This window comes from Rhinoderma darwinii, chromosome 2 (assembly GCF_050947455.1).
Source record: "Rhinoderma darwinii isolate aRhiDar2 chromosome 2, aRhiDar2.hap1, whole genome shotgun sequence".
In the NCBI taxonomy this organism is placed as follows: Eukaryota; Metazoa; Chordata; class Amphibia; order Anura; family Rhinodermatidae; genus Rhinoderma; species Rhinoderma darwinii.
The window spans coordinates 74,630,839-74,653,990 of NC_134688.1; the positions used below are offsets into that span (position 1 = coordinate 74,630,839).

Sequence of the window (23,152 nt, forward strand, 5' to 3'; positions counted from 1 at the left end):
CCTCCGGCGATGCGAACACATTGGTGAGCCCGCGGGGAGAGGATAGAGCGGTCGGAAGGAGGAGTGCTCCTACATGACGTCAGTCCTCCCGCACTGCGAACGCATTGGTGAGCCCGCGGGGAGAGGATAGAGTGGTCAGAAGGAGGAGCGCTCCTTCATGACGTCAGTCCTCCCACACTGCGTACGCATTAGTGAGCAGTGGCCCGACAGTCCCATGTAGTGGAAACCCCCTGTAGTAGCACTCCACACGCCCCACTTTTGACAGCGCTACACACCCCGGTCGAGGAGGGAGTCTCAATGGAGCTACCTACATGGAGAGGGAGTGTGGCGCTGTCAGCAGGGTGAGGTGTGTTGGGCCCATTCTACAGCAAAGGAATCCCAGGCCAGTGCATTAGCATGCTCTGGCTTGAGATTCCACTCCTATAGGGGGGATGTGGTACTATCTATAGGGGGGTGTGTGTGTGTGTGTGTGATGATCTACAGTGGTTTGTTGCACTATCTACAGAGGGCAGTGTGGCATTATCCACAGAGGGCACTGTGACACTATCTACAGAGGGCAGTGTGTGGCATTATCTACAGAGGGCACTGTGACACTACAGAGGGTAGTGTGTGGCAGTATCTACACAGGGCAGTGTGTGGCATTATCTAGACAGGGCAGTGTGTGGCATTATCTACAGAGAGCAGGGTGTGGCATCTACAGAGGGCAGTGTGTGGCATTATCTACAGAGGGTAGTGTGTGGCATTATCTACCGAGGGCACTGTGACACTATCTACAGAGGGCACTGTGACACTATCTACAGAGGGCACTGTGACACTATTTACAGAGGGCACTGTGACACTATCTACAGAGGGCAGTGTGTGGCAGTATCTACAGAGGGCAGTGTGTGGCAGTATCTACAGAGGGCAGTGTGTGGCAGTATCTACACAGGGCAGTGTGTGTCATTATCTACCGAGGGCACTGTGGCATTATCTACCGAGGGCACTGTGGCACTATCTACAGAGGGCACTGTGACCCTATCTACAGAGGGCACTGTGACCCAATCTACAGAGGGCAGTGTGTGGGAGTATCTACACATTGCAGTGTGTGGCAGTATCTACACAGGGCAGTGTGTGGCATTATATACAGAGGGCAGTGTGGCACTATATACGGAGGGCACTGTGACCGCATCTACGGAGGGCACTGTGGCAGCATCTACAGAGGGCACTGTGGCAGCATCTACAGAGGGCACTGTGGCAGCATCTACGAAGGGCACTGTGGCAGCATCTATGGAGGGCACTGTGGCAGCATCTACAGAGGGCACTGTGGCAGCATCTACAGAGGGCACTGTGGCAGCATCTACAGAGGACACTGGCATTATCTAGGGGTGTGTGCCATTATCTACAGAGGGCACTGTGGCATTATCTACAGAGGGCACAGTGGCAGTAACTACAGAGGGCACTGTGGCAGTAACTACAGAGGGCACTGTGGCAGTAACTACAGAGGGCACTGTGGCATTATCTACAGAGGACTCTGTGGTACTATCTACGGAGCACTCTGTGGCACTATCTAAAAAGGGGGTTGCCCAATCTTGGTATCGTAAAAACCAGCGTAGATAGTGCCACACTCAGTGCCCCTTGTAGATATTGCCCGACAGTGCCCCTGTAGATAGTTCCACACACACCCAGTGTTCCCTATACCTTCCACAGTCCGCCCGCTCACTAAAGTTTAAAGTCCGCGTGCTGTCACTGGCAGCGGGTGGATGCAGTGGCGTAGCTAGCACCGGAGGGGGCTCTGGTGCTAGCGACAGCCACATTCACTTGTGTGTGCATCCTCAGGACTCCGATACAAATGAATACTATAGGCTGCAGGCCACGTTGGGCTTGCAGCCTATAAGGCGCTGGGAAGACTCCCTGCGCAGGCTGGCGTGATGATGTCACATCATCACTCTGGTCTGCGCATGCGTCCCGCCCTAGAGGCAGTGTAGCGCTCCCGTCCGTCGTGGGAGTGTGGCAAGGTAAGAACAATCTTTTTTTTTTCTTGAGGGGGCTGTGGTAATATAAAGGGGGGGTATTGCTGTGTTGCAGTATATACAAGGGGAAGGGGGATTTCTGTGTGACAGGGGGCTGCATGGCGCTATCTAAAGGGGGGGCTGTGTGGCACTATCTACAGGGGGGGTGTGATGCGATCTAGAGGGGGCCTGTGTGGCACTATCTACAGGGGGTCTGTGTAGCACTATCTACAGCGACAGTGATGTAAGGCTGCGTTACAACGTTCCATCTAAATTTTCCATCGGAACAGAGCCCTGACTGACACAAACGGAAACTATAGGTTTCCGTTTCCATCACCATTGATTTCAATGGTTTCCGTTTGTCTCCGTTGTGCAGGGGTTCCGTTACTTTGACGGAATGAATACTGTAGTCGATTACGCTATTCCATCAAAACTACGGAACCCCTGCACAACGGAGACAAACGGAAACCGTTTGCATCGGATCCATCACCATTGAAATTTCTGGTTTCCGTTTGTGTCAGTCAGGGCTCCATTCCGACGGAAAGCTCCGTCAGAAGGGAGCCCTGACGCAGATGTGAACGCAGCATGAGAGAGGGATTCTTTCATTGATGCCTATAATTGGTGTTTATAACTGTCTATTTTACTGGTGGACTTGTAATATTATAGTATTTAGAAAAAGTAATTAAAACAAATTTAAAATAAGTTTTCTTATTCTCTTATTTAGTACGCTATATTACGCTATCATCAGATCGCCCACCATTGATGGAGACTTGCCCTGCTCCCTAACTGCCCCGCTCTGGAGCTGCTAAGTATTAGAGAGAACATTGCACCCCCCCTTCCTTGTAGATAATGCTACACATTATATATAGTGCCACACACAGCCCCCTGTAGGTAGTGGCACCTAGCACCCCCCCCCCCTGTATGTAGCGCCACCTAGCCCCCCCTTGTAGATAGTAACACCCCCCCCCCTTTGTAGATAGTGCCACATAGCATCCCTGTAGATAGTGCCCAGAAGCCCCCCAAACAATTAAGAAAACGTATACTTACCTAGCCCCGTTCCCACGAAGAACGGAGCTCCACCAGCCTCCTCAGTCCTGCAGCGTATGAGGCGCCGAGACGGGATCCTTGCATAGGTCGGCGCAATCCAGTGACATCATCGTGCCGGCATGCTTTTGGATCATGTCCCAGCGTCTTATACGCTGCAGTCCTAACGTGGCCTGTAGCCTAGTAAATGGCAGAGCAGAGATCAGGCTCCCTGCTCTGCCATAGTATTTATTTCTATCTGCTTCCTGAGGACGCAGATACAATTGAATGTGGCAGTTGCCCGGGGCACGGAGCCAATGCCCGGTGCTAGCGACGCCACTAGTATTCAAGGGCTTTCCAGCCCTGGTCACAGGGTAGGTTTCCGGGCAACTAGAACCCCCCCTCCCCCTGCGTGCGCCCCTGCCCGCACCCCTGCCCCTGCATATAGGTACTTTTTTTGTGTTTTTTTAATAAGCTTGAAAAAACCTTTCATGATACAGTCCTCATATACAGTAGGTCATTATTTTATACTTCCTGAAATTTAGTTAATAAACAATAATACAGTATGCATTACTGAATACAGCAAATGAGGCCGCTGTGGGTACTTTATTTGCTTGGGCTGCAGAGCTGGCACCTGGATTCTGTGTATGTTTGAATACCATCTGAATTTCAATCCTCTGCTTTTATATAGTTGTTATTTCACCATAGGGTTGTTTCGTTTTTTGCAGTGAAGCAATATATGAAATGCCAACTAGGGATTAGTGTATAATTTCAAACTCATCATACGTATTTTCTCAGAGATATTAATTTAAAATATGTAAATACTGTGTGATTATGTAACCTCATCATTTCCATGTAAGTTGTGAACTTTTACCACCAGCTCTTGAAAGTTCATATGAGAATAAAGCTGCACCAACCAGTATAATATTAGTATAATGGGTATAACTGTATAAAAGGGGAAATGTTTTACAGACATTAATAGTTCCACAAAAAGTAACAAAACAGCATGAAAACGAAATGATGTGCTACTGGTTCTTTTATCCCTGTTAGTATGCTCTGTATTCAACCAGATAGACCAGCCGTTTGTGCTCCACAGGTGCTCTCCCTTCTGTTATTGAGGCCAGGATGTTGCAACCATAGTCAGCCATGTTGGAGGCTATGGGCAATTGTCTTTTGTCATCCAGCTGCGTATACAAGCACGTTTTTTGTCGTCTTCTGTACTGATTTAGATTAGTAGATAAGGGGAAAGCACTTCTCAGAGGTAGAAATGCACACATGACAGACCACGTACACCCTGGAGATAGTCATGTTTATATGAATTTTGTTGATAGCAGTTGTTTCTGACTGAAATTAAAAGTCAGCAATTGCACATTTTAATGGTGCGGCAGCGTGCATGCTTGACCGACGCTCTAGTCAAAGTCCTCAACCGCAGTGAGGAGGAACGGGGGGTTTGGGATCCCCGTTACTTTGATCGGTCGGTGGGGCCAGCAGTGGGGTCCCGAGCAATCAGACAATTATTACCTATCCTGTTGATAGATGATAATTGTCGATTCTCGGACAACCCTTTAAACGTTTTCTACATCCATTAACTTCCCAATTACCAATGTTAATGCTACATTTCTCATGTGTATGAATCAGGATCTGTAAAATCAATGTGTCTGCAACGTTACTCAACATTTTATGACGATATTTATCAAAACTGGTGCAAAGGAAGTGGAGTAGTTGCTCATGGAAACCAAAGGGCTTCTGAGAAATAAAAGGTGTAATCTGGTTGCCATGTACAACAACTCCACTTTCTCTTTGCACATATTTTGATCTCTCTATATATATACTGTTAAATAATGTTCAAAGGTGGACCCATGCTTTAAAGAGGACTTGTTCCCAGGTCCTAACATCTAATGTGCGTATACTACCTTTACCCCGCTCCCTCCCTGTTTCCAGCACCGTTTTTCTTTTTGTTCTGCGACCCCCTGTTTATGGGTAAGGATGCTCCTTACATTAGGCGCCCGATATGGTAATCCACTGTAGTTAGTCAACGGAGCGTGAACTACAGTGAATCTCCTCGGTGGAGCAATCTACACTGCCTTTGACGCTATCCAATCAGCGTGAGGAAGCCTAGGACAAATGTGTTTGTTAGAAGTCTTCTCCCATCGTGGTCACGCTAGGCAAGGCTTGTCATAAGCTTCTTTGCGCTGATTGGACAGTGTCCGAGGCAGTGAAGATGCTCCTCCTTAGGAGATTCACTGTAGTTCACGCCCCGTTGACTAACTACAATGAATAACCATATCAGCCTCCTAAAGTACGGAGCATAATTACTCAGGAACGGGGGGAGCAGAAGAAAAAGAAAAGTGGCGCTAGAAACAGGGAGGGAGCTAGGTAAAGGTCATATTAGTCGATTGGTGCAACACCTGCACTGGCTTTCTGGATTCTAAGATTGGTGCAGCTGTGATTGAGACACATATCTTTTTAGTACCAAGTCCTTGGTACCAATTTTCCAGGGTGTGTCTGGAATATTCCTTCTTATAAGATTACCCAGTTACAACCAACAGTTACCAAGGCAAGACTGTTAACAGTATAAACATTATTCACCAATACTGTATGTGTCGGGATCCACAACAATAATGTAAATTAGATGGTCCGAGATGAAGGACAACTGTCTTTTGACTGCATAAAATTGTGGTCAATTGGCATAAAAATGACATCTACAATTTTATTTGCAAATTGTCATTAACATGGTAACTCAATAGCTGTAGAGCATCCCAATATTCTGTGGAGTGTTGAGATCCTAGACAATTGTTAAGCTAGGAGACTTTCTTTTGTGACGGCCATTGATACAGTTCTATTATGTTATTAATATTTATTTTACATTTCTATCTAGACTTTTTCAAGCCATGGGATTCCTAAGACTAACCATACACCACCACCAAGAAAACCAGGATTTGCTTTTGACAACAGAGGCTATGAAGGTAGCCTAGATGACTTCTCCTACGCAAACCCTGATGTTAGTTCGGTTGTGGTGGGAATTATAGGTATGACCTGCCAGTCATGTGTTCAGTCCATTGAAGGAAGGATCTCAAAGATACCAAGTGTGGTCAGCATAAAGGTTTACCTTGATCAAGGCAATGCCATAGTATGTTACATACCTTCTGAAATAACCCCCCTGAAGATTTGTGAGGAAATTGAAGATATGGGCTTTGATGCCCACCTACAAGAAGGCAAAGAACTTTCAACATCTCTGAAAGATTTTCATCATAAAGAGGATGTAGTAAAAATCAGGGTAGAGGGTATGACTTGTCAGTCAAGCGTCATTACGATTGAGGAAAACATTGGAAAAATTCAAGGAGTAGACAAAATAAAGGTTTCTCTTGTAAATCAGGAAGCAATGATTGTTTACTGCTCAGAGTACATTCAGCCAGAAGATCTACGAAAACAGATCGATGATATGGGGTTTGTGGCTTCTGTCAAAACCAAACCAGATCCATCAAAGCTTGGAACAATTAACATAGAACATTTAGAAAGTATCTCTACAGACCCCAAACCTACGAATACTAGTGGGACTATCTCTCCAGGCAACACAAAGGCAAGAACTATTCACATAGAAGGCATGCATTGTAAATCTTGTGTGCGCAATATAGAGGGCTCCATCTCTGAACTCCCTGGTGTTGAGACTATTAAAGTCTCTCTTGAGAGCAAAAATGCTGTAATATCTTTTATTGAGGGTATTACTACTCTATTGACTTTAAAAGAAGCGATTGAAGCACTTCCACCTGGAAATTTTGAGGTTACCCTTCCAGATAATGAACTGAGTCCTGCAATAAGATCAAAATCAGCCCTTCATTCATCCGCTAAACAAGGCCAAAGGACCACCACAAAGACGGCTTTAATCAGTATTGGAGGGATGACTTGTGGGTCTTGCGTGTCAACGATTGAAAACATGATCTCTCAAAGAAAAGGAGTACAATCCATATCAGTGTCATTGCCTCAAGGGATTGGAACAATTCTCTATATTCATACAGAAACAAACTCTGAGGAATTAAGGGCAGCGATAGAGGACATGGGCTTTGATGCTACTCTTATTTCTGGTACGTGTTGTTTTTATTTTTATATATATATATATATTTTATTTTTTTCATGTTACATGGGGCTTTAGTTTATTTTTATTTTTGCACCAAGTATTTATTATTATTTCTTGCCTTTAATATGGGTAGAATGTAACGTACAATTCAAAAAATTATACTTTTTATTATTTTAATTTACACTAAAAAAGTTTTTAAATAGTTCTTCTTTAATTGTCATGCAATGTATACCTTAACTCGTTAGTGACCGCCAACATGCCTTTTTACGGCGGCCACTAACGGGCTTTATTCTTATACATACGCCTTTTCACGGCGCTGCAGTGCCGCTCGAGCAGGCGGATCGAAATCTGCCGCATCTGAGTGGTTTTGGAGGGGGTGGGGGCTCCCCCTCTCACCCCACCGACACCCTGCATGCGATCGCAGGGTGTTGGTCCTTAGAAAGGCCCCAAGGTCTGCCTCTAGTTAATGCCTGCTAGGCCATGCCAGAGGCATGACCTAGCAGGTGCCTGTCAGTTTTACACTGACAGGCAATAATACACTGCAATACAGAAGTATTGCAGTGTATTATAAAAGCAAGTAATAATACATAGTAAAGTCCCCTAGTAGGACTAGTAAAAAAGTTAAAAAATAATAATAAAGTTAAATAAATAAAAACCCCAAAGAAAAAAAATGAAAAACCCACTTTTTCCCTTACAAAATACTTTATTATGGAAAAAAAAGCTAAGAAGTTACACATATTTGGTATTGCCGCGTCCGTAACGACCCCAACTATAAAGCTATTATGTTATTTAACCCGCTCGGTGAACACTGTAAAAAAATAAATAAGAAACCATGTCAAATTCTGTGCATCCTGCCTTAAAAAAAAATGTGATAAAAAGTGATCAAAAAGTCGCATGTACTCCAAATTGCTACCGATGAAAACTACAAGTCGCCTGGCAAATAAAAAGCCCTCATACAGCTGCATCGGCAGAAAAATAAAAAAGTTATGGCTCTTCAAATATGGAGACACAAAAACAAATAATTTTGAAAAAAACAGTTTTACTACTTTTACACAGTAAAAACAAAGAAAACTATATAAATTTGGTATCGATGCAATCGTAACGACCCGCTGAATAAAGTTATTATGTTATTTATACCACACGGTAAATGGCGTAAATTAAGGACGCAGAAATTGATGGATTTTTTTCTATTACCCCCAAAAAAAGTTAATAAAAGTCAATAAATTAGAAGTACCCCAAAATGGTCTATTAAAAAATACAACATGTCCCGCAAAAAAAAAAGACCTTATACAGCTATGTCGATGCAAACATAAAAAAGTTATAACTCTTGGAATGCGACGATGGAAAAGCGTAAAAAATCGCTTAGTCATTAAGGTTTAAAATAGGCTGGTTATACACAAATCAGAATATCACTGAAAAATATCCAAAACAAAGATAAATTTATAAACATGCAAAAAGCCAATAGAAAATGATGCAGGAAAAATTCTGCAGATTAAAAATATATCAGCAAAGGTAAACAATAGATATTACACCATCACAGTGGTATCCCATCATATACAGGTTTGCACACTTCTACTTGTCACAGCAATATCCACTTCAGTGCAGGTAACCGGCAATTCGGCTTCCTGTCAGACACCATCTTAAATTTTAGATTTCACCCCGCTTTCTCTTCCTTTGTGCTATCCTATTAACCCCTTCCCACCGCAGCCCTTTTTCAGATTTTCATTTTAGTTTTTTCCTCCCCACATTCCAAAAGCTATAGTTTTTCGTAGCACCATTTATTGTGCAATATAATGTACTAGGAAACGGGGAATAAATAATTATTTGTGGGGTAGAAAATGAAAAAACAGCGACTCCTCCATTGTTTTTTGCGCGTCGTTTTTACGGAATTTACTGTGCAAGTAAAACAACATGTTAACTTTATTCTGTGGGTCAATACGATTACGGCGATCCCAAATATATATAGTTTTTTTCTATATTTTACTACTTTTACAAGTAAAAACCTAAGTGTAAAAAATAAAATTTATTTTGTGTCGCCAAATTCCGAGAGCCACAACTTTTTTATTTTTCCGTCGATTATGTGGTATGAGGGCTTATTTTTTGCGGGATAAGCTGTAGTTTTTAATAATACCATTTTGGGGTACATGCGACGTTTTGATCACTTTTTTCATATTTTGTGGGAGATGAGGTGACTAAAAAATAGAGATTCTGGCGTTTACAATTTATTATTTTCCGGCGTTCATCGTGCGGGTTAAATAATGATATATTGTAATAGTTCAGACTTTTCGGACGCGGCATTACCAATTATGTTTATTTATTTTTTTACTATGCTCTAGGGGGAAAAAGGGAAAAGGTTTTTTTTTTTAACTTTTACATTTTTCTCTTTTTTATTACATTAAAAAAAACACTTTATTTTACTCATTTTTACTTTTTTTATTAGTTCCCATAGGGGACTTACACCAGCGATCGTTAGATGGCTTGCACGATATACTGTATTGCAGTATATCGTGATTCTGACAGGCTTCTATTAAGACCTGGTGGCCTTTATTAGGCCCCCAGGCAGCCATAGCAACCATTGCGCCCGCGATTGCGCCCACTCTTTCTAACGATTTAAATGCTGTGGTCACTATTGACCGCGGCATTTAATGAGTTAAACTAACGGGATCGCGCTCGAGCGCGATGCCGCTCGTTACTCTGAAGTGTCGGCTGTAACATACTGCAGACACCGGCATCGCATGGAGCGGGTTCAATCCGTGAGCCCGTTCCATACTTCCCCTACCCGACTTTGGCGTATGGATACGTCAAATGTCGGGAAGGGGTTAATCCGATGATGCTTCATCACAGCATCAGATGAGCAGCTATACCCAGTATCATCTTTGCCTGTTGGGAGGACAGTGGGATTATCCTTCCCTCAGCATTCTCCTAAATAATATAAGAGATTATACGTATAGAGCCAGGAAGCCTGAACTGAGATCTTCTCCATTATAACTGTGTGACAGGAGCCGGTGTAATCATCAGCAGTCACTGTCATGAAAGTTTGTGGAGAACCTATGTGGAACACTCTATGCAGTTTCATCATACAGGAAGCTCTAGGCCTGTATGAGTGACACAAACTTATCCCCATTGACTCAAGTAGAAAAAGTGCGTCACCCAAACCTGACTCCGACTGTTGCTATGTTACCACCCCAGTGACATATTTAGTGATAGAAGCAGCAAGAAAAGAATAGGTAACAGACTGACACGAGGAATTCCTTCATAGAACATGGGAAACTTTTTTTTCGTTTGGGTTGGATGTTTCCTGTAAGCCACAAATCTGAATCTAAACATTTCCAGTAAAAACAGGAATGTAAGTTGTAAATCTCAGAATACCCTCGCCTCATCATATTCGATGACTGGTCAGGTGGATGGACGGTGTCGTTTTGAGTATATTTTTACAATATTTGAGAGAAATCATCTATGATATTTGTGATTGATTTTTTTGACAAATATAAATTCTATATTTATGTGCTTATAGATTCCACGTTGACTACCAGCGGTAAACATTCAAGTTCTACATCACCTAGAGTAAAGCAAAAGTCATCAGAGACTACAAAGAATGTAAATCTCCATCAAGATTACATTGTGGATGTTCTCCCTAAGAAGCCTCACCCAGACATTCCTCTGCTGGAAAATACTGCACCTCAGAAATGTTTTTTACAAGTCACTGGGATGACGTGTGCCTCATGTGTCTCCAACATTGAGAGGAACCTAAAGAAGAAAAATGGTATCTACTTTATTTTAGAGTTTAGAAATTTTAGTTTGCTCATCGGGGTCTCCAAGTGTCCAATGTTTCTACTTTAATTCTTTATTTTATATCAACTATTTCTAACGGAAATGTATTATACTTCAAGCTAGTGTTACATAGTTATTCCTTAGGCATAGTGGACTCCCTCCATAATGCCCCATCTTTGACATTTGCTATTTATAGACTCATTCATAAACTTTTTTAATTTTTAATTTTTGTTTTTCACTCCCCGCCTTCCAAGAGTCATAACTTTTTTTATTTTTCCGTCAATGGAGTGGTGTGAGGGCTTATTTTTTGCGGGAGGAGTTGTCGTTTCTAATGACACCATAAAGTACCATATAATATACTGGAAAACTGTAAAAAAAATAATTTTGCGGGCTGAAATTGGAAAAAACTCCTACATTGTTTTTGGGTTTTCGTTTTTACGGCTTTCAGCGTTCTCTAAAAACGACAACTTAACTTTATTCTGCGGCTCAATACGATTACGATGATACCAAATTTAAGTAGTTTTTTTTATATTTTACTACTTTAAAAAAAAAATTGTTAAAAAAAATTATTGCTTTGTTTCACCACATTCTGAGAGCAATAACTTTTTTATTTTTTTCGTGGATTGAGTTGTGCGTGGGCTTATTTTTAGCAGGAAGGCCTGCAGTTTTTATTGGTACCATTTCGGTAGATACAACTTTTTGATCACTTTTTATTTTCTTTTGTTTTTCACGGTGTTCACTGTGCAAGTTAAATATAAGGTATATTGTAATAGTTCAGACTTTTACAGACGCAGCGATACCAATTTTGTTTATTTTTAAAAAAAATTACCTTTTAATATATATACTAGTCCTTCTCAATGAATTAGAATATCATCAAAAAGTTAATTTATTTCAGTAATTACATAGTTAATTAGTACAGTTGAAAAAAGACATATGTCCATCAAGTTCAACCAAGGGATGGGAAAAGGGAAGGGAAAAATTTCTACACATTGACATAGGAGCTAATATTTTTTTATTCTAGGAAATTATCTAACCCTTTTGTAAAGCCATCTACTGTCCCTGCTGTGACCAGCTCCTGCGGTAGGCTATTCCATAGATTCACAGTTCTCACAGTAAAGAAGGCTTGTCGCCTCTGCAGGTTGAACCTTTTTTTCTCCAGATGGAGGGAGTGCCCCCTTGTTTTTTTAGGGCGTTTTACATGGAACAGGATTTCACCATATTTTTTGTATGTGCCATTAATATATCAATCATTTCCCCCCTTTTTTCAAGGCTAAATAGGTTTAATTATTTTAATCTTTCCTCATAACTTAAATTCTCCATGCCCCTTATTAGCTTCTTTGCTGTTCTTTGTATTTTTTCCAATTCCAGGGCATCCTTTCTATGAACTGGAGACCAGAACTGGACTGCATATTCTAGATGAGGCCTCACTAATGCTTTGTAAAGTGGTAATATTATATCCCTGTCCCGCGAGTCCATGCCTCTTTTAATACACGACAATATCTTGCTGGCCTTTGAAGCAGCTGATAGACATTGCATGCTGTTATTTAGTGTATGATTTACAAGAATACCCAGATCCTTCTCAACAAGTGACTCCCCCAGTGTAGCTGCCCCTAGGACATATGATGCCTGCAGGTGGTTGGTCCCCAGATGCATAAGTTTACATATATCTACATTAAACTTAATTTGCCAAGTGGACGCCCAAACACTTAGTTTGTATAAATCGGCTTGCAATTTACGAACATCTTCCATAGACTGAACATTACTATATAGCTTGGTGTCATCTGCAAAAATAGAAATAGTGCTATTAATCCCATCCTCTATATCATTAATAAATAAATTGAATAATAGTGGTCCCAGCACTGAACCCTGGGGTACACCACTTATAACCGGTGACCATTCAGAGTAGGAATCATTGACTATAACTCTCTGGATACGGTCATTGAGCCAATTCTCAATCCAATTACAAACGATACTTTCTAAACCTATAGACCTTAATTTACCCATTAGACGTCTATGAGGGACAGTGTCAAATGCCTTTGCAAAGTCCAAAAACACTATAACCACAGCGGCCCCTGTCTAGGCTTCTGCTCACCTCTTCATAAAAACAAATCAGGTTGGTTTGACAACTTCTGTCCTTAGTAAAACCCTGCTGGCTGTCACTTATAATACAATTTTTTGTCACATAATCCTGTATAAAGTCCCTCAATAGCCCCTCAAATATTTTCCCCACGATGGATGTTAAGCTTACTGGTCTATAATTACCCGGGGAAGACCTAGAGCCCTTTTTGAAAATAGGCACCACATTTGCCCTGCGCCAGTCCCTTGGCACTATACCAGTCACTAGAGAATCTCTAAATATTATGAAGAGGGGGTCTTTAAGAACTCTAGGGTGTAACCCATCTGGTCCCAGCGGACTTATGCACATTTATTTTATTTAATTTAGCTTGGACCATCTCTACATTCAGCCAATTCGGTATATCAACAGATATATTAACAGCACTGGCACCGGCTAAATCAGTTGCATTTTCTTCTGTTGTATATACAGAGCTAAAGAACTCATTTAGTAACTCTGCCATCTCCTGATCCCCTGTGACCAACTCCCCGTTACCACTATCTAGAGGTTCTACATGTTCAGACCTTATATGCTTGAATAATGTTTTGGGATTTGTTTTACGATCCTTGACCTACTATTACCTTTTTACAGATTTTATTACGCTCTTCATAATTTAAAAAGGCTACAGCTCTGCCGGACTGTTGCCTTTATTATTTGGTGTCGACTCATGCTCGCGTTCTCGACTTTTTTCATAATCATGATTCTAAACTCTGGGTTCAATTAGCCCAGAGGCTCTGTGCCCGTACCCTCTCTACCTTGCCATGGATCCTGCCTGGGAACAGACCGAGACCTGACTCCTTTGTTGTTTTTCATACCCTCCTGGAGCTACGCACTTCTGGGAAGGGGGGTTCGCTCGTGGACCCACTGGGGCCATTGATCCCTGTTACCGACAACCCAGCATTTCCTGCTGGGGAGGCACGTCTCCCCTTCTTAGGCAGGTCTTCCACTAATCCCATGTATTTCACTCAGGTCCTATCCGATTCTTCTTTTCTCCCTTTAACTGCTATCTTCCCGGTTGAAACGCCCTCCCCCGTCACATATTTCAATACGCCCAGTTAAAACATTTCTATAGTGCTACTAAACACCAGACTCACCTTCATCGCCCACTTACGGACTTTGAGGGTTTGTGTGTTTCCACCCGGCCCCCTGCACATGCCATCTCCACACTCTATAAGTTACTCCTAATCTTCTGTAAGGCTTGGGAGGCTGAATTGAACATGACATTTACTGATGCACAGTGGAGGCGATCTTTTCACTTGTCTCAGAAAGCCTCGATTGCCATACGAGCCCAGGAAACCAGCTACAAAATTATCTATAGGTGGTATCGGGTCCCTTCTGCCCTACATAAATGGTACCCATCTGTACCTGACACATGTTGGCGTTGTGGGGCGGCGGGGGGCTCCATGGCCCATATTTGGTGGAGTTGCCCCTACAAATTCTTCAAATCATACTGGAGGTCTCGGGGGTCTGGGGTTTCTTGCTCCCTCGAGGCGGCCCTTCTATTTATGTTCCCTGTGCCACTACCCATGTACAAGCGCTCCCTAATTAGGCACCTCCTTCAGGCTGCTAAATCCGTTATTCCCCGCAAGTGGAAGGCGGCGGCTCCACCACTCCTGGATGATTGGTTTCAGGAGGTTGCCTTGATACAACGTATGGAACACTTCCTGGCTCAGTCTCCGGCTGCCTCTGCACGATATATAGATACGTGGTCTCCATGGCTTTCCTTTCTCTCCTCTCCCACCTACCGCACTGTAGTGGCCTGGGGCCCGGTGCCCCTCCCTCCCCACGAGATTTAGTCTGTGAGGAGATTGCATGCGAGGGTGGAGGGGATTGCTGGCTTGGCTCACTCAGGTGTTTATTAAGTGCCTGCCTGCCTTTTCTTGCTGTTATGTATCCATGGTTATCCGGAGCTGGAGTCCAGGCTCACCGCGAACTACCCCGGTCTCTTCCCTACCTTGTCTGTCTTCTATTTTGTTTTTCCCTTTCTTTCTTGTGTCTATTGTGAGGGGTTATTTGCTTCCTGTGCTGCTGCTCACATGCTATGGCCAGGGCGTTTCAAGATGTACGGGAAGATGACTTATCGCACCCTGTTTTGTTTTGCTCACCACTTCCTTTTCAGTATTACTCCCTCTCGTTATGATGCCCAGATGGCTGTTGTGGTGTGTGCCCTTCATGGGTTGTGATGTTTACCCTACTGTTTGGGCTGCGCCCTATTTGTCATGTTCCTTTTATTATGGGGACGCAATTTTTCTGTATGTTTTTGTAACTGTTTGTATTAAAACCAATAAAAAACTTTGAATTGGAAAAAAAAAAAAAGGCTACAGCTGTATCCTCAGATTTGTATTTTTTAAATGCCCTTTTTTTGTCATATATTGCCCTTTTTACAGAAGGTGTAAGCCAATCGGGGTTTAATTTTAGTCGTTTATACTTGTTACCTATAGGAATAAATTTTGCACTATAATTACCAAAAGTAGATTTTAAAATCTCCCATTTATCATTTGTCCCATTATTTGACATTAATTCTTCCCAGTCTACGTTCTGAGTTGCAGCCCTCATCCTGGGGAAATTGGCCTTCTTAAAATTAAGTGTATTTGCCCTCCCAGCCTGTGTTTGTTTTTTACAGTATAGATAAAATATAACTATATTGTGATCAGTTACCGAGGTTTTCACGAACATTGACATTCCCAACAAGCTCTGCATTGAAATTACCAGATCCAACAGAGCTTCACCTTTAGTCGGGTTTTCCACAAACTGGCCCATAAAACTTTCCTGCAATAGGTTGAGGAAATTTCTCCCCTTTGCAGTTGGAGCCGAACCATGACACCAATTAATATCCCGGTAATTAAAATCTCCGATTATCACAACAGTACCAGCCTGTGCTGCCCGCTCCATCTGTTTATATAGCTGATCTTACATCTCCTCAGTTATATTGGGGGGTCTATAGATTACACCAAAAGTAATTTTTTTCTTGGTTTACCTCCCTTTGTAATTCCACCCACAAGGTTTCAACCTCCTCACAATCTTCACCCACTAATGTCTTTCACACTCATCTTCATATCACTTCTCACATACAGACATACACCACCATCTTCATATCACTTCTCACATACAGACATACACCGCCGCCTTTCCTATTTGTCCTGTCTTTTCGAAACAGTGTAAAACCCTGTAGATTTACAGCCCAGTCATGTGAAGAGTCCAGCCATGTTTCAGTACACCTACTATATCTATATGATCCTCCAGAACCAAGGACTCTAGCTCCCCCATTTTGCTTGCTAAACTTCTGGCATTTGTGAACATACACTTTAACTTGCCTTTAAATTTTTCACTTTCAGTATCAGAAATGTGATTATTTGACATTATTTGGGCATTTTTATTTTCATTGCTGTTTTGTAACAAAAGGATTTCCTTATCCTGTTGTCTAGTCCTCTCCCCACAGTCTGTTTCTCCCCCCACCAATATAGTCTGACCCCTCTCTAACCTAACTACCCCTTTCTTTTTTACATTGACCTCAGCCCTAGTTTAAATACTCCGCCACCCCAGCTGGAATCAATTAATAAAGTGAAGCTCCTATATTATATAGATTCATTACACAGAGTGATCTATTTCCAGCATTTTTTTTCTTTTAATCTTGATGATTATGGCTAACGGTTAATGAAAACCCAAAATTTAGTCTTTCAGAAAATTTTAATATTGGGTAAAAGTTGAAGATTGTAGACTCACGGTGTCACACTCTAATCAGCGAATCAACACAAAACACCTGCAAAGGTTTCCTAAGCCTTTAAAATGCCCAACAGTCTGGTTCAGTAGGCTACACAATCATGGGGAAGACTGTATATATTTTTTTCACTACTAATAGCTTTTATTAAACTCTTTTTTTTTTTTTACACATTAGTCCCCCTAGACTTAAACCAGCGATCGTTAGATCACTGGTACAATGCACTGCAGTATATTGTAATTTTTACAGGCTTCTGTTAAGCGTGCCAGAGGCAGGCTTAACAGAGGCAGACAGAAGGCAGACCTGGGCTACTATGACAACCATCGGCACCCCCTAATCGCTGTTCCTGGCCGTTGGTCCTAGGGGTCAGCTGTAAAACACAGATGACACCCGCAGCTTATGGAGCACGCTCAGCCCGTGAGCACGCTCCATACTTCCCTATAATTCTTATCACGTACATGTACGTGATAATGCATCAAGGGGTTAAATGGGAAAAAGTCTATGAGTCACATGGCCCTGATCCCAGTGTTAACTGATATGGTTTTGACCCTAGTGCCAAGTTCTAGTAATACTATGACATCCCTAAAGCCATTACAGATATTACAATGTTATGTAGAGGTATCATGTGCTTCCTTTTCTGACCTTCTAGCCGGATACACATTGCCAAACACCTTCTATTTAAGTGATGTTTAGATTCAACAGCTCTGGCAGTAATCATGCTGGTAAAATTGAATTGTCAATTGAATTTGGTTAACTAAGTAGCTAAGGAGACAATTAGGTTCTCACGTAGGGCCAGGTAGGAATGAACAGCATTTTTCCTTCAATAACAGCATTTTGTGTTATTATGTTTTTTTTGTCTAATATTTGAAATATTTTGATGATCTAAAACATTTAAATGTGCCAAATATACAAAAATTGAAGAAATTGGAAAGGGGGCAAATAGTATATCTGTGGGGGTATTTTTGAATTTCACGATCTTTTTATGTAGCATTTATTTATATTTTTTTAAATGTCCCTCTACAGGTATTATTTCAGTGCTTGTTGCACTGATGGCTGGTAAAGCAGAGGTCAAATACATAGCAGACCAGATTGAACCAACTGAAATTGCACAACTTATTGAAAATCTCGGATTTGGAGCTGTTGTTTTAGAAGATTGCACAGTTACCCATGGCAGCATTGAGTTGGTTGTGAGTACATAAGTAAAGTCCAGGTTTTCTTCTTTCCCTTGTGGATAAGTAAAGTCTTGTCTGGTCACTTATCCTTACTCTATGGAGGCTGGACAAAATATGGTCAGGGTTGGTATAAAAGGAATAGACTAGAAGAGGAAGCCATAGTAAGACTACATGCGCACGTTGCGAAATTTGATGCGGAAAATTCGCACCAAAACCGCAGGTGTACGCACGTAATTCCACAGCTAAAACCGCACCTAATGGTACTGTTTTTGATGCGATTTTAGGTGCGGTTTTTATATTTTAATGCGGAAATAAGTGCGGTTTTATGCTGAGTTTTTCTTTGAAGCTGGTCAGATACCATTCACAAGCGGAAACGCAGGATAAATTGACATACTGCAGATTTTAAAATCCGCACCGCAGGTCAATTTACATGCAGAAGAAATCCGCACCATGCTAATGGGATTCCTTGAAATCTCGTTTACTTTGCTGGTACTGTATTACGCTGCGGATTTGCCGCACGAAAATACGCGCGGCAAATCGGCACGTAATACGCAACATGTGTATTTAGCCTAAGTATGCCCATACACAGGACATCTTGCCATAATATAAACAGTCTTCTGATATCTGAAAGCTTCCTGCTAAAGAGGCTTTTATTGGGAATATGGAATACCGGGAATTATCTTCACTTCCACTTTTCTGGAATGTAACGTTAACAACTATCATTACGTGTGTCCGCTATCTTGACATGTGAGGACAGGAACAAGTGGGTCACCCAGCCTTTCACCCAATCACCTACTTGAGTTGGTAGATAAGGACATCTCTAGATGCACCCAGCTTAAGGCAATACTATATATTTTGCAGCTTGAAGTTTTATAGTTTTAGTTGGTTATTCTCTGCATTTATGCCGTATGTCTTGGCTGTCCGCAGATTACAGGGATGACCTGTGCCTCATGTGTTCACAATATTGAATCGCGACTGATGAGAACATCAGGTGTCCTGCAGGCCTCTGTGGCTCTCGCCACCTGCAAAGCTCAAGTCAAGTTTGATCCTGAAATTGTTGGTGCTCGAGACATCATACGAGTCATTGAGGTAAAGTACATGGAATTATTATAGAAAGATTAAGTAATATAAGTATTTAAACATTAGTTTGCCCTTGAAGGTAAAAAATAAACCTCATTTTTGCTGGAGAAGTTTTTCGTAAATTAAAGCTTGGCTGCTATCTTGCAGGAAGTGCCAATACTAGACTTCTTTTCAGTGGGAGTTGTGAACCCAAAAGTTTTGGCTTCCTTTGTTTGATTTAGACATCGGCAACCTCTGAACTAGGAATCTGTGATCCTTACTATTTTCTTATTCATTTCTAAATGTATCATCTACAGCGGATAAATAGTCAATAATTTGAGCATCTAATGGGTCCTCAAATCTAACGTGACCTTTGAAAAACCTAATGGTTGCTTAGAATGAGCTGGATAGACTGTTCGTCACTTCGCCTGATTTCATGACACAGAACCTTTTTTTTTTGTTTTTTACAGGGGATTGGTTTTCGAGCTTCTTTACCTAAAAGAGATCCATCAGCTCACAACCTGGACCATAAAGAAGAAATAAGACAGTAAGTATGTAAATAACGGAGTAATCTCTGCATATGTCCTCCAATCCTTGTGACTGCATTTTACTGTTGTCACTGTATAAAACTTATTCCATTCTTCTTATACAGACATTTTTCATGTATTTTGAATCACAGATGGAGAAAGTCCTTCCTGTTCAGCCTTATATTTGGGATCCCTGTCATCTGCCTCATGGTCTACATGTTAATTGGCCACAATAAACACCAGGGACCGTCAGCACTGGACAGCAACATTATCCCTGGTTTATCTATAATGAACCTCCTATTCTTCATACTTTGCACTTTAGTCCAGGTATGTGCAGTGCTTCTTTTTGAGATATTATTGAAGCCATGTAACCTATAATCTAGTTGATAAATTATTATAAATGTGTACATTTTATACATCTCTAAAAACCACCTTTTCCTAACACTAAATGTGACAAGAAATCTAGCGCAGCAGACTATTCTGTTCTGCCCACCAGGGACAACAGAAACCTGAACAATGATGTGTGAATAGAGCCTTACTACAAAGCACATGTGAACCGAGCCTAACTTATGCCTATGCCAACATCAGATTATTGTACAATATCTATATTTCACCCAGAATACAAATTATCATGGCACGTTCTGTGCTGACATTGAGCCAACAAGGGTTGGGGGTGTTTGAGGATTGAGCACCATTATAGGATTGAGCACCATTATACAGTCTATACAAAGATATAATCTTCACAAAATGTTGAGTATCTATGTCAATATATTGCATTTCTTATCTTACACTTAGTTATATTTGTTAGTTGTACAATAGCCCAGAGCTGCAATCACAATTCTGCTGGTGGCTATTGTAGATAGTTGACAAGCTGTTGTCAGACATGTCCCTAACAGCTCAGCTCAGTACATTTAAAGGCTATGTACAACTTTTTGAAATTTTGAAAAAAAAAATTTCAGTACAAATCTCTATCGTGTTTTGTGCAACTTTGTAATTACATTTTATTTTAAAAAAAATTTACTTTTTGAGATACAGCTGCTTTGTATTCTGTATACAGAGCAGCTGTATGTAGTGCTGAAACCTGAATCCGTCTGGTTAGCTGCACTGGCGGGTTCCGTGTTAGGCCTCGTGCACACTTCAGTCTTTTTCTTCAGGGTGCTAGCCGTTTTTCTGACGGCTAGCACCCTGACCCTTTCATTTCAATGGGGCAATGCACACTTCAGTTTTTTGGACGGTCCCGTTGCTCCGTTCCGACAAAAGTAGAGCATGTCCTACTTTGGTCCGAGATTCCGTGACCGTGAGGCCCATGCAAGTCAATGGGGCCATCAAAAAAACTGAAGGCACATGGACGGGCAGAAGTACATTACAGATATATCGGCAGCCACTTGTCTCTATCAATCACAAATAAAATAAAAAGCAGTTCATACGTACCCCGGTCGTTGTCTTGGTGACGAGTCCCTCTTCTTCCTCAACTCCGACCTTTCTGTATGACGCGGCAGTCCATGCGGCCGCTGCAGCCTGTGATTGGCTGCAGTGGCGGTCACGTGGGATGAAGCGTCATCCCTGGAGGCCGGCCTTCTGACGTCATCCAGACTTGCGTGACCGCCACTACAGCCTGTGATTGGCTGCAGCGGTGACATGGGATGAAACGTCATCCCAGGAGGCAGGACAGGAGGAAAATGCAGGGAGTTCTGGGTAAGTATGAACTGATTTTTTTTTTTTTTATTTCATTAAAATTTTATTTTGCAAGAGCCGAGCATGGTCATTCTTCAGCGCTAGTCACTGTCCAGGGTGCTAAAAAAGTTACCGCCGATCAGTGCATCCCATTAACTCTTTCAGCACCCTGTACAGTGACTAGCGCTGAACAACCCTGCTCTTTCAGCACCCTGGACAGTACAATGCTCGGCAACGGAAACACAGAGTGCACACGGAAATCACACGGCCGCTAAAACAGGCACACGGATCCGTCAAAAACGGCCGTGAAAACGGTGATGAAAGTGTGCACGAGGCCTTAGTGGGTCCTGACAGAGACACAGGACCCACTGACACTGAACCTGTCAACCTCTTTAATGCCAAAATTGGCTTCCTCATTAAAGGGGTTTTCTCATCAGGGACAACCCCCTTCAATTTGCAACAGCTGACTTTGCCGGGGGAAGCCAAGGCCAGCCAGACATTTCCCTTGCAGCAGCCACTGCAAGGAAAATGTAGTATTATATGGCAGCCAATCAGATGAGTGGCTGTCCATGTAATATATGGATGGCTCAAGTCTACCAGAACAGAACCCCCTTTATAATGTCCATATGCCCTGACAGGGCATATGGACAGGGGTTGCCTTCATAAGAGAACACCTTTAACCCCATAACAACATGCCACGTACACGTATGTGACAGCCGTCAAGGGCAATTATGGAGCAGAATCACGGCCATTTCATACTCAGTGGGTGTCGGCTGTATAAGATCACTTTGATTCCGCCCGTTTAACCACTTAGATGCCGCGGTCAATAGAGATCGCGGCATCTCAGCCCCCTCCGACAGCCCATAGGTTCCCCCGCGACGCGATTGTGGAGTGCTGATGGCTGTCACGATAGTCTGAGGGTGTAATGTGCTCCTGCCAAAATCATGATATAAACTGCAATACGTAAGTATTGCAGTATGTATTTCAAGCGATCCAACAATCTCTGGTATAAAAAAATTAAAACCAGTAAAAAAAAATATTAAAAGTTAAAAAAGACAACCTTTTCCCATTTTTTCCCTAAAGTGATGTTAAAAAAAAGAAAAATTACCATTACTGGCATCGTCGCGTCCATAAAAGTCAACTATCACAATACAACTTTATTTAACCCATACGATGAAAAAAAAAATTCAAATGCCAAAACTGCTGTTTTTTTGGCCACCTTAGCTCCCAAAAATAATAGAATAAAAAGTTATATGTACCCAAAAATGGTACCAAAAAAAACTACAGCTTGCCCCGCAAAAAAATAAGCCTTCACACCGCTCAATCGAAGAAAATCTAAAAAAGTTAACGCTCCTTTTTTTTAATTTTTTTAAAACAAATAGTTTTTCTTTGTAAAAGTGGTAAAACATAAAAAACCTATATACATTTTACTGTATTCCGGTATTACCATAATCATATCAACCCGTAGAATAACGTTAACATGTCATTTTTACCACATGATGAACGTCGTAATAACGAAACCCAAAAAACAATGGCGGAATCGCTGTTTTTACCCATTTCACCCCACACAGATTTTTTTTTTCAGTTTCCCGGTACATTATATGGTACAATAAATGGTGCCATTAAAACCGACAACTCGTCCTGCAAAAAAGTTATGGCTTTTGGAAGGGCAGGGAGGGAAAAACGAAAATGAAAAACCGAAAATTGGCCTGGTAATTTTTAGATTTTTTTCTAAAAATGAATTTAGGTAAAAAATCTCCTTTTGAATCGTTCCAGTGAATGTTCGTCCTTGTTAACTCAATTTGACTATTTGTTATTAAACATCTGAGTATGACGTGACCGGTCATATGACATTTACATCTCATGATTACCGCATACCATAGGCTGCAGCATGATAACCTATGCCATTATATACCTTTTATAACATAACATTCACATATTCTCTTCATGTAACTGCTCTTTGCCTCCACTCATGTCAATTCAGGTATGTATTACATTGCTGCCATGATTTTCACTGTATTTCTTACCCACA

The 23,152-nt window shown here is 41.7% G+C and overlaps 1 protein-coding gene across 5 annotated transcripts in view; it reads left to right on the forward strand.

Annotated features, from left to right (window-relative positions):
* ATP7B (ATPase copper transporting beta) overlaps positions 1 to 23,152 on the forward strand; it is a 127,516-nt gene that overhangs the window by 61,419 nt on the left and 42,945 nt on the right. For all 5 annotated transcript variants that reach the window (XM_075851769.1, XM_075851768.1, XM_075851770.1 and 2 more), the window contains 6 exons: positions 5,890 to 7,093; positions 10,601 to 10,849; positions 17,712 to 17,875; positions 18,788 to 18,949; positions 19,390 to 19,466; positions 19,599 to 19,773. In XM_075851769.1, the coding sequence (XP_075707884.1) occupies positions 5,890 to 7,093; positions 10,601 to 10,849; positions 17,712 to 17,875; positions 18,788 to 18,949; positions 19,390 to 19,466; positions 19,599 to 19,773 (2,031 nt within the window). The remainder of the gene's footprint in view (positions 1 to 5,889; positions 7,094 to 10,600; positions 10,850 to 17,711; positions 17,876 to 18,787; positions 18,950 to 19,389; positions 19,467 to 19,598; positions 19,774 to 23,152) is intronic.